Genomic DNA, 11,924 nt, shown 5'->3' on the forward strand with positions numbered 1-11,924 from the left:
ATATTCTGTGCAATTTGAAAGCTAGACATCGTCAGCTCACTAAACCATTTCACCTTAACATTATATAATTTAGGCATAATCGTTGCTTAGAGAAACCATAGTTAAACTGCATCATTACTCTGCTCTGAGCCAGCAGCACTAAATATATTAATCCTCTCCTCCACCCACCCAAACACACACACACACACACCAAAACATCAGTGCCAGGATCCCATTTTGTTTTATTTTCGGGCACTCTCCCATCGATACATCATTAGAACTATTTGCACATTGTACAATAAAGTCAAGGCGTTTGGCAAAAAAAAAAAAAAAAAAAAAAAAAAAAAAATGAAACTGGGAGGGGATTAGGAGCCATGTCTTCCTTCTTCTTAAAAAGAGTCTATCATTTAAATAACATCCTGTACATTAGATAAAGAGGGGAGGCTACCAACCAGATACTTCCAGGGAATCTGGCAGCTTTAGTCACTTCATTAGCAGAGAAACCCCTTCATCAGCACTGATCCTCTCTGGGGCGCAGCGTGAGCCAGTCTTAATCCCTTTAATAATTCAAAGTGCCTCGTCGGCCCGTAGACATTTCCAGTGAAAACTGGGTTTTATTTAATTCTTTACTTTGCGTGGGAATTATTCTGCCGCCTTGAGTTCTGCCGGCATGTCCCCTGACTTCTCGGGCATCTTGGTAGCGGGCGACGGAGTTAAAGGGGAGTACGCTTTTGGCAAAACAACCTTGGAAAGCAAGAACAAAATGTAACTGGGTAAGACATGTTTCACAGCATAAATGAAGGGTGACTTTAGGAATAATGATTAGATAAGAGATCATCTCTCCCAGTAAAACGAAGCAAAGTAATATGAGGATAGATTCCGGTTCTACTGTTTGGCTCGGAAATTAAAAAAAAAAAGAAAAGAAAAAGATGATAAAGTAACAGGGGTAAAGAAGAAAAAAAAAACTAAACTATAAGACAGTTTGCAGAATCAAACTATTAAATTACAGCCATTTTTGATTAAATGTTTACAAATAGTTGGTCAAAGTAGGATGCAGAGCGGTTTTCCCCTCGCTACAAACCGTGGAGATTTCACATCGTTTCTTTGTCGTCTTTGAACAAAGCTCCATCTCTTCGTTTCTCCTGACGCGTTGAACGACGAGTCCGCCGCTTGGAAAGAATTAGTCGAGTCCATGTTTGTTTAAATCAGTCCTGAGCCTCCGTCAAACCGTTAGAAAGAAGTCCGCTCGGCGTGTTTACGTGCGCATCTCCGGGGGTCCAGCTTTAGCTTCACCCGATGTGCTTTCCCCTCGCTTTCAGCCGTACCCCCCCCCGCCCGCCCCCCCGTTTTCTCTTTTACGCAAAAAAGACGACGAAGATGATGAAGAACACTATGAGGACAAGGAAGATCTTGATCATCAGCCAACGATTGGAGGAGACCGACTGGAAGTATTTGAGGATTTCTGTGTGAGCGGCCTCCACGTTCAGCTGCGTGTCCTCCACGTTGGCGTCGATCCTGCAGGGGGGGGCACACACAGTCAGAAATACAGATACTACAGCCCCCTCCGTCAAGTCAGCCATCTTTAAAAAGCTTAACCACCAGGTCAAACATCAGCGTTTGTGCGTTTGCGATGCTGAGTGAAGGATAGAGCCTTCTAGGCGTCGATCATCTGTATATCAGGTGTGAGGATATTATGGTGCGACTGTCTCTCTCACCTCTGGATGGTCTCTTCCTGCTCCTTCACCATGTGAGCCAGTTGCTGGAATATAGAGCCCAGCTCCACGATGGTGCTCTCGATGTTCTGCATGGTGTCGGCGCGGCTCTGGATGTACGAGTCCTGGAAACGCACAACCAGCAAGAGTTTAAAAGGAGGTATTCTTACTCGATGTGTCTGCGGTGTCTGTCCAGTTAAGTCTCCGGGTTCCCATTAAGGCATTTTTAAAAGAGGTTAATTTAAATTTATGGCTGTATTTTTCTAAAACCATAGCCAACTATTTTTGTCCACAAACTGAAAAAAAGGCCGAGGATTTTGCTGATCCAAACATGTGTGGGTTTCCCCAAACAAGCCAACTGTTTTCCATCCTTCACATGCCGTTCACAGTGAGAGAGAGACTGCATTGTCTGCTGCAGCTTCCTGTCTGCCTGCATCATGTGCACTGCAAAAACGGAACTAAAAAAAAAAAAAAGTAAAATGTTCTTTAAAATTAGTGTATCTGTCCTTGATTTGAGCAGGTAAATAAGATGATCTGCCAATAGAATAAGATTTGTGCACTTAAAATAGGAACAATTCATCTCCATCATCTTATTTCAAGTGCAGGATGTCTAATTATCTTAATTTAGGGGTCAAAATACTCATTCCATTGGCAATGATCATATTTACCTGCTCAGATCAAGGACAAAAACACAAATATTAAGAACATTTTGCTTATTTTTAGATCGGTTTTTGCAGTGTGACCAGCTCGGCACGCCGTGCTCCATTGCTACGGCCGTCGGGAGCCGAGCTGTGCGGGTGAAACGAGAGCAGCTTAAATTCATGGCGTTCAGTTTAAGGCTCAGTTTGTGAAGGCAGAGGACAGGTTCTACTGGACGTTTGGTTTGCATGCAGTTCCCTGAAAACAAGTTTCAAATTTTTTACGTGTTGACAGACATGCTAGCGTTAGCCTAGCACTTCAGGAACCCGCCTCGCCTGATAACGTTATCAGGACGCAGATTTCTGGTCTATACTCTTCATCTGGTTGCCAGACAGCTGAGGGGTTCCTCTTTATGCATTTCGAAACTGTCGTGCCGATACTTTTTTTGGAACTAAATATTAGGTTCTCTAAAGTAAGAAGGAAACTGCAGCATTTGGGAGGTTATGGCTAATTTGGACACAAACACAGTTTTAACCTAGACCTTGTAAAGAAGAAATAATAAATTGCAGTTTGGCATTTCTACGTCTGTACAAGGACTGAGTTTTCAAAAATATATACTTGGCTTTGGTTTTAAAGAGGCATCAAACAAAAAGGGACTCTGTATGGAGGAGTGCCGGCAGGAATTTTGGGCCCCAAAAAAACTAAATAATCTAAAAAGATTATATAGATAGATATAGCGAGATAGAGATAGAGAGAGATAGAGATAGATAGATAAAAAAATGTAATCACCCGCCCCGGAGGATGTTCGTTCAGTTGTTTAATTTTGTAAAAAAAAAAAAACAAAAAAAAAAACAGATCACAGAAATGACACAAAACTGAAGTCATTTCAAATGGCAACTGTCTGGCTTTAAGAAACACTAAAAGAAATCAAGAAAAAAAAAAAAGCGGTAGTCTGTAACGGTTACTTTTTTAGACCGAGTAGAGGGAAAAAAATATGGAATCACTCAATTCTGAGGTAAAAATTATGGACTCATGAAAAACAAAATAACCCTCCAACACATCACACATTCATCAATCTGGCTCCAACTTCTGTGTCATGTCTGTGATCTGTTTATTTTCTACAGAATTAAACAACTGAATGAACATCCTTTAAGGCCGGGGATTCCTGGCCCGGATGGATGCCGGGACAACGCCACCTGATTGGGCTGTCTATGTTGCAGACCGGCAGAGTAAAAAAACCAAACCCCTCCACCTGTATGAGTGTGACACGCAGCAGCCGGATACCTGCTCATCAATAAGCTGGAGCTGCAGCGGGTTGCTCTGCGAGTCCATGTCGATGGCCACGTCCCCCATGCTCCGGGACTCGTCCTGCATCAGGACCGAGCTCTCTGAAAAAAGGAACGACACCAGCGTGATGAACGCCACAGCAGAGACGTCGAATGTTACAGCGGGAAAGCTGAGTGAACAGCGGGCACATACAGGAGCTGCTCATACCCGCTGTGTGAGGCAAGCGTTCCAGGGGCAGTACCTTTTAAATTTGAGGCGGCATAGCCCTGGTAGTCATTGCGCGGCTCGCGAGCTGCATGCGGCTCCTGGGCCCCTTTTTTGCGGCTCCCTAAAATATTTTTTAATCTTTGCGTTACAGAGGACCAAATACAGTAAGAATCATTCACAAAGACTTTGAGCAGTTTACTCCTGCGACAGCTGTACACTGGCACCACAACCTGTGCTATTCCTAGTAAGCCCGAAGCAGCATGCTCAGTGTTGACAAGCAAAAAAACACAACCGGCTCTGCTGATCTGGAAATGTGAAGAATTAATTAGAATCCACAGCAGGTGATCAAGATCTAGTTATCGGGGTAGATGTATTCATGTGAAGATGTCCGACGACTAATTATTCGCAGTAATTCAACTCAACAAGTGAAACTCTGATTCATTACTCGTGTTATGATGTTATTGGCGACCCAAAATTCAGTTTCTTTTAGAGAACTTAAAACATTTACATGAAAAGATTGTTATTCAGAAATATCCCGACCTTTACAATCACGGGGGAGATTGCTGACTTGATATTTGGGCTTGCCGCTGACCCCCTCCACAAGCAGGGCTTATTGATGGAAAGTTCAGTAGAAGGAAAAAAACAAAACAAAAAGAAGATGCAGCAGGGAAATGTGCACAAGCAGATTGGACAGCTCAGAATTAAAAGGACCGTGAAGCAAAGCAAAGCCCCCTCAGAGGTGGGGGAGATGTATCCGAAACTCCACAACATGGGTCGCACTGCTTGTGTAAGCTACTCCGGACCAAAAAAATAAGTTTTATTACGTAGCCAAAAGTGAAAATGGACTGGACAGGAGCTTAGTGGTCCAAAGCAATGGTTTCAGATGAAAGGAAATATCAAATATCTTTTGGACAGAATTGTCTGGAGGCCTGGAGGACGGTTGGAGATGCAGAGAATCCTGGTAGCTCGATGTATTAGACGGCAGAAGTTTAGATTAAGAAGTGTGTTCAAAGTTAGAGCACTTTGTGGTTCCCGCTGACGACAAACGTTACGGAGATCCTCAAATTTCAGCTGGACTTGTTACATGACACACAACTAAAAGTATGAATACTTGTTTCAATGTTCACTGTACCGCTGTGCTCGACTAAACCCTGCAGAGAATCTAAAGAGCGGCGAGGAAGATGAGACGCCAGAGGCAGCAGTGCAGGTGAGCTGAAGGCTGCCATCAAAGCAGAACCACAGGCCCGTCGCCTCCATGCCACGCCGCACTGATGCAGTAACGCATGAAAAAAAAGGAGCCGTGACCAAGGATTGACAGCGTGTGCTGAACAGAAGATGGATCATAGCAGCTGCTGGGCGGAAGAGCAACATCAACAGAACAAGATTGAGCGCTTTACACTCATCTGCAGGCCAGCGGTCACTCTTTCAGGGGTGAAGATGTTCTCATCCTGGATAGAGAGGAACGTTGGTTTGAAAAAGAGGAAAGGAAGCTTGTTAAGCTTGTGCCTGTTGTTAAACAGGGTCCAATTGTCCCCCTCTGACAACGCTTACATGACTCCCCCTGGAAACAATAAGCGATCGGTTGGGAGCCTGATGGTCCTCTCTGCAGACTGAACAAGCCTCTCAGAAAACGTTTCCACAAAGACGAACCCGTCCACAGGACCGACTTCATTTCTTACTTTTTGCAAACGCAGACTTTTCCATCAGGCCAAATTTTCTGCATTAATGATCTTTTAGGTGTTTCACGTAAAGCTCAAACTCTCCCAGAAACTGAATTTTGTTTTCACTCGTTTCAGCCGTAATCTTAAAAATGAACCAACACTCGGCGTGTAATGATCTCTGACTTTCACTTTGTTTGAATTAAAGAAATAAACGTGACCCTTAGATGATTTTCTAAAGCATCGAGACGCACCTGCACTACTGCAGTCAGTACGAACTGACTATTTAAAATCTCTTCACACCAATCAGTCTTTCTGTTTTCGGTGAGGTCTGACTTGTATATTCCAATCCTTACTGACATTTTTCTTTTTAGTATTATAGTTAATAAAGTGCCATCAAAGCACAACGTGCCATTTATGTGTTTATAGACTGAAAAGGGTCGGAACTTGTTAGTTTTCATGCGGTTAATGAACGAATCTTCACATTTCTGTCAAACCTATATAGACACATAATCCATTCCTCTGGGTTATTTCAAGCAATATGAAACATAATAATCAGACAGAAACCGCTCAGTGTCTTGATGTTTAAATTAGTTTTGGCGTCCGTTTCAGCAGAAAAAAAAAAAAGCAGAGTTTCCGGTTAGTGGCGAACATTTTTATTGGCAGTGTGAAAACATGCACGGGAATCATTTAGCCATCTAAGAATCATTTACGCTTGTTAGCAGCACGTTTAACAGAGCAGGAGGCGGAGCTGTGGGACACGCCTTAAAGCTCAACTAACACAGCTAATGTGGGCGTTAATTTGGTTTTAGGGCTGTGCTGCTTCCTTAAACTGATGTAGATGTGAGCGTCCATCTCTAAGACAAACCTCACAGTCGCGTCTTATTGTCCTCTGTGCTGGAGAGATAACCTTTTAGCTTTTGATTTGCGTTGACCGTTGCTGCTTATCTCCTAAAACCACACGGGTTGATGGAAGCCTTTGCTTCAGCCACAAACGCAGCGTCGGCGAAACAGTTTGGCTTTATCTGGGCAAAGTGAAGCGCGCCACAACGAAGCCGTATGCCGTCACTTTAATGCCACCCACGTTAAAGAAAAACAAAAAAGAAAGGACTGAGCATGCATGAAGCAGGGAAGCAGACAGACTTACTGAAGTTGTTGGCCATCATAGGAGAAGTGGCCACAGGAGGCTGGGAGAACTGCTCTCTCCTGCTGCGCTGCTGCTTCAGGTTCTGCAGGAACATTGACACGATAAGATGATCGCAAACCAAACCGGTAAATGTTTTTAAAACACAGCACTACAGGGAGAAAAGCTTCTCACCTCAGTTCGGACTTCCAGGACTGATTTGAAGTCATTAGACATGGATGCCAGTTTTGACTGTAAATGGAAAAAAAAAAGTGATTTATTACAGTGTTCCTACAGCATAAGGCAAGTTCAATTCAAGACTTTTTAAGACCACTTCAAATAAAAAGTTAAGACCAACTTCACGATAAACAAGATAAACCTGGTTGCGACAATTTCACCTAAATGTTTATTTTAACATAAATCATTATTTTCTGGCCCGGTAGACATGTTTAAAAATTTAAAAAACATTCCATATAGGAAGAAAGCTAAAAAAAAAAAACACACACAAATTACAGATATATTTTTAACAACTACTGAACTGAATTCATAAACTTTGTTTTGTTCCCTACTAAGATAAACTATAAATCAGTTTTAAAAACCACAACATAACCAGTGCCAACTCTTTTTCGCAGCTATGGTCCGGCTGCAACAGTTTTTATTGGTTCTGCTATCGGGACAGAACCAGTAATGGTTACATTGAGCCGTTTGGTAAATTAAAAAAATTATAAATGTGTCAATTATTTTACCGTTTGGTAAGGATTACAAAAATAAAATCCAATTTATGACCTGGTAACAATTTTAAGACCTAAGAAAGACTAATTTTAGACATTTTAATGCCAATTAAGGCCTTAGTTTTATAATACAGAATTCAATGCCTTTTAAGACTTTCTAAGGATCCGCAGGAACCCTGTATTACCTTTTTCAGACCAATCCTAATATAGTCTAGAAACACGCAAACAGAAATAAACACTAAAACAGCAGTATATTTATTATTCTTTCTGCTCTCTCACTTTAAAAACACAAGAACGTTGATGCTTTTTGGATTTTACATGCATAAATGGCTTATCTTTGCACAAAAAAAAAAACAAAGTTTAAAAGATCTTAAAAGTTCATCATGACTTCGGGTCTGAACGGGGAGTTTGGGACTGCTGGGTACCTGTAAGGAGACCACGATGGTGTTGGAGTGGGTCTGGATGTGTCGGCCGCCCGGAGCGCTCCTGGACCTCACCAGGTCCTGCAGCTGCGCGATCTGCTTGTTCAGACTGTTGATGTCCTGCGGGCACCAAGGCAACGGCGGGATGAGCCGGGATGGAGAACGCCACACCGAGCTTAAACCCAGAGCCGGGGCCGCCGCGTCCACTCACCTGCTTGATGATGTAGGTGAGCTCCTCGATCTCCACCGCCTTGTCGTCAAACAGAGATTTTCTTTTGGCCACTGAAACGTTGCGGCGACAGCAAACAGAGTCAGCGTGTTTGGACAAAGCTGCACGCAAACTGTTCTACTGCTGCAGAGCGAATGTTTTAAATACTTACATATGGTGAGCTTTTCTAGCTTGGCAAACGTGTTGCTCAAGTCTTTTCCGATTCTCCTGCAAAGTCACAAACAGAAATGTGTCCCTATAATAAAAGTTTGTTTCTTTCCTAATGCATTCTGACAGTCTGGCTTAAGACGCTTAAGACATTTCTAATCAATTTTCTAATTTAAAGCTAAAGTAAAACCCTTAACACATGGGTGCATGAACATTCAGAGGGTGCAAATATCTATGAGCTGTAAAAACACATGAGGGCAGAGTATGAGGATCTTACTTGGCCATGAGTGTGAAGTCACTGTGTTGCCTGAGGGCGTTGTGAGCTGGTTTACTGGGCTGCACTCCATTTTGCTAGAGGAAGTGCAACAGAAAAGAGCAGAACATCAGAACAACGTGACGGAGAAATATAACAAGCGTTCTTCCTTATGGTTCCATTTTATCTCCAACCCAAAAACGCAGAGTTGGCTGTACTTCTGTTACTGCTGTAAACTTTTCACTTTGCATTTGTTCCTAACAGCATTATAAAAAAGCAAGTAACACAATTGCATTTGAAAGTATAAAAAAAAAAAAAAAAAAAAAAAAAAAGGATTAAAAAGTATTGTTTGTCTTCTTATTTCAATAATAATTCATCACTTGTCTGGAAGGTGACCAGAATCTCGAGCTGCGCGACTCCTACTAAATCAAATTCCCACAAAACAATATATTTACCCATTTCTTTATTTCGCCGTTATCCTAAAACCATGATTAAAATACAGTACGCGCATCAGTTTTCTGGAAGGAACTGGACTTTCTAAAGATGGATTTATTTTACAGATCAGGAACATGAAGACTGAGGCTTTCCTACAAAGAACCAGCTGCTACGTAAATAGGCGACATGTTTAGGCTGAGCTTAGTGAGATCTTTTATTTCTTGGCGAAGAAAAACTAAATATTTGAGCTTAATACATGCATAAAGAGCAAATAAAATTACTTATTAATTAATGAAAAACGAAACAGCAACTAAATGTGCTTCAACCCATTTAAATTTATGTTGTATTCTTGTAGATATTTAAAATAATAAATAAATAAAATAGGATCACAAAATGGTTGAGCGGGTTATGAGCTGCTTCACGGGGGACACAGGTAGCTTTGTCAGTGACCTGGAACTTTGAATCTTTAGATACCAGAAGCCCAGAAACATGTTAGGCGAGGGACAATCTGGACTCTCAGCCATATTTATCTGACTTCTACTGCAACGTTTTTCACTGCAAGGAATCACCCAAGTTTAGTTTTCTGATACGACCACCCAAAAGAAAGGCCTCTCTACTTCCTGTTTTCCACGGTCATTCCTCTGCACACCGTTCCTGTCTCCACGTCGTTCACACGAGGAACAGCAAACAAATATTTTATCAAAGATATCATGAATCTAAAAATAGACTGTCAACCTAATATTTACTCAGTTTTGCTGGACTGTGGTTAATTTGCCCCAGAAACAATGCCCTCTGAAAGATTTTGGGCGGCCCTCAATCATCAGCCATATTTTGCTTTTAATTTAAGCTAATTGTAAATAAGACCGCAAACGTTTTACCAAAAGGCAGGCTTGGGTGCGGCCATTTATTTAAAATAAATTTACAAATGTATTTATCTGTAAAATAAAGCAAGCGCGAGCCCAAATTAATCCTGTTCTTGTTGCTGAAAAGACACAAAAGAAACCAACAGAAAAAGAGGATCAACCCAAATAGTTTAGGACGTTGTTAGCTGGGCGAAACTGTGTTTTTATGATTCAAATCTAAAATGATTTACAGATGCATTTTCTACAGAAATCAGACTCATTTGCTTGTTTCATTACAGTGTGTGTTTAGTTAATGTTGAGCAGGTAAAATAAAAAATAAATAAAGGTTTTTGCCATTTTTAAAAAAAGGTTTTAATTCTGTGGCCCCTGAGTACTTTCTATGGGTCATCATTGTCCCCCGTGGCAAAAAGTTTTCACACCCCTGACCTAAGCGGTTATATAAAAGTCAAGTGTTTACACGTAGGTCAACAAACTTCAGCGTCTCCTGTATATACCAAGTATAAAGAAGATTAAAAAGCTAGTAGAGAATAATAACGTTTCAATTTAAATTTCCTAAACATAGAGTAAGTGGGTTTCAGGAGCTTCAGACATCTGCAAGTTTGTAGGGAGAGCTGAACACTTAAATTCACTTCAACAGGATCTGACTTTGCATTAGTCTTTAGATCCATATAACACACAATGTTTTGGTAACTATGTGAATACAAAAAGGTTTCAACAGAAACTTGAAAAAAATCAGACCCCGAAAATATCGGAAGTGGTAGGAAACAGCATCATAGAAATAAAAAAAATCCCGAATCAAGAGTGGATTTAAATTGGAGTTGGCGCTCTCTCTAGATCTGACGCATATAAAGAAACCAAAAGTGGAACTAAAATACGAACACAAAAACAAACAAAAAAAAAAAAAAACTGAAAAGACAAGAAGGAAGGAAATATATATAAAATCTGGGAATATCTCGCTGGTTTTGACTGTGTTGGTGTTATTATAGAGCCCTGATGGGGTGGGGGCTTTACTCTACCATACCTGTCTGCCCTGCAGAGATTTACAGGCGGACTGGAACTCCAGGGTTCGGTCGCGGCACGTCATCGCGCCGCCGGCTGAACGGTCAGAACCGCGCTGTGGACCGCTGGACGCTGAAGCCGGTCTGGGGAATAATAAACAGCAAGGCCACCAGATGTGCCGACAAACCTACATCCGAGGTGGACTCTCCTTCATGAACAAACGCATGTCTGTGACAGAGAATAAAAAAAAAAAACATATGTCAGCCTCTCTGAAGTTCAGCCTCCTTCATCAGGAATACAAAAACAACACTCAACCGGCCGGCACCGCTGATGTCAACAGCGGCACAACAACGCAGCTTTAAACCAGTGAAACTGGACGGAAACGGAGAAACGTCGGTCTTAACTGACACATAAGCCCACGGAGAGCTAAATATACATTTCATTAGGTAAGGATGATTAATCTGAAGTCTGAGAAAAGGCCGCCCGTCACGACGCACAGCTGATCACGGCCTACCGTTAGCTCAGGAATGCTAACAGGTTTTTAGTCCGAGTCCTCCACCATCGCCGGGATATAATAAAGCCTAAACTGACACACTTTAGTCTTTTCTTATCTAAAAAAAAATACATTTCGCCTTCGTTTTAACTTACTTGAGTCGATATCACACCATTTTTAACGAGGCTTCTCGATGTTTCTAATGAGAAGTAACCAGCCCTACAGTTAAAGTTCTGATCCGGGTCATTTCCGGAATTGACGTCACTGCCACGTCTACTTTAGCTAGAGACGGAAAATCCCTGGCGTTGTCGGACGTCGCCACCAGAGGGCAGCATTTATCTTCCTATGAGTCAGAAATCTAATTATGATAACCTATGGACAAAACAGAGAGAAAAAAAGCTCTATCAAACGTATTTTAGCATAAATTTAAATAATGAATAAAGTGATTAAAGTCTAAAGACGTTGATGACTTCGTGGGAGGAAATAACTGCGTATTCAGTGTTTAACCACCAGGGGGCAACATTTTTTGCAGACTTGCTAACAATGAAAGTGCCAAAGACAGCACTGACTTTTTTATTTTTTAACATAAATAACGAACATAGTGTTACAAATCACAAGGTCTAAAGTTATTGTGTTCAGTTAGAGTATCTTCAAAGAAAATCCAACATTTCTTATGAACGAAAAAAAAAATTAGGTGTACACATGTGAATGTTCCTTTTTCTCTTTTATCTTATTTATATATAGTTT

The 11,924-nt window shown here is 41.4% G+C and overlaps 1 protein-coding gene across 2 annotated transcripts; it reads right to left on the bottom strand.

The window, feature by feature from the left end:
- Window positions 1-201: 201 nt before the first annotated feature.
- On the bottom strand, window positions 202-11,457 carry stx5a (syntaxin 5A). Of its 2 annotated transcripts, XM_036132444.1 has the most exons (12): window positions 11,333-11,457; window positions 10,707-10,912; window positions 8,412-8,485; window positions 8,139-8,194; window positions 7,970-8,040; window positions 7,762-7,878; window positions 6,801-6,857; window positions 6,630-6,711; window positions 3,859-3,945; window positions 3,615-3,718; window positions 1,695-1,816; window positions 202-1,494 (listed from the first exon to the last, which is right to left on the bottom strand). In XM_036132444.1, the coding sequence occupies exons 2-12, from the start codon at window positions 10,767-10,769 to the stop codon at window positions 1,335-1,337; spliced, it is 993 nt and encodes a 330-aa protein (XP_035988337.1). In that variant the 5' UTR covers window positions 10,770-10,912; window positions 11,333-11,457; the 3' UTR covers window positions 202-1,334. The 2 variants fall into 2 exon arrangements, with proteins under 2 accessions (XP_035988337.1, XP_035988338.1); XM_036132445.1 differs by lacking the exon at window positions 3,859-3,945 and having other exon boundaries at window positions 1,335-1,494.
- Between the last annotated feature and the right edge of the window lie 467 nt (window positions 11,458-11,924).

Source organism: Fundulus heteroclitus, unplaced genomic scaffold (assembly GCF_011125445.2).
Source record: "Fundulus heteroclitus isolate FHET01 unplaced genomic scaffold, MU-UCD_Fhet_4.1 scaffold_51, whole genome shotgun sequence".
NCBI classification, from domain to species: domain Eukaryota; kingdom Metazoa; phylum Chordata; class Actinopteri; order Cyprinodontiformes; family Fundulidae; genus Fundulus; species Fundulus heteroclitus.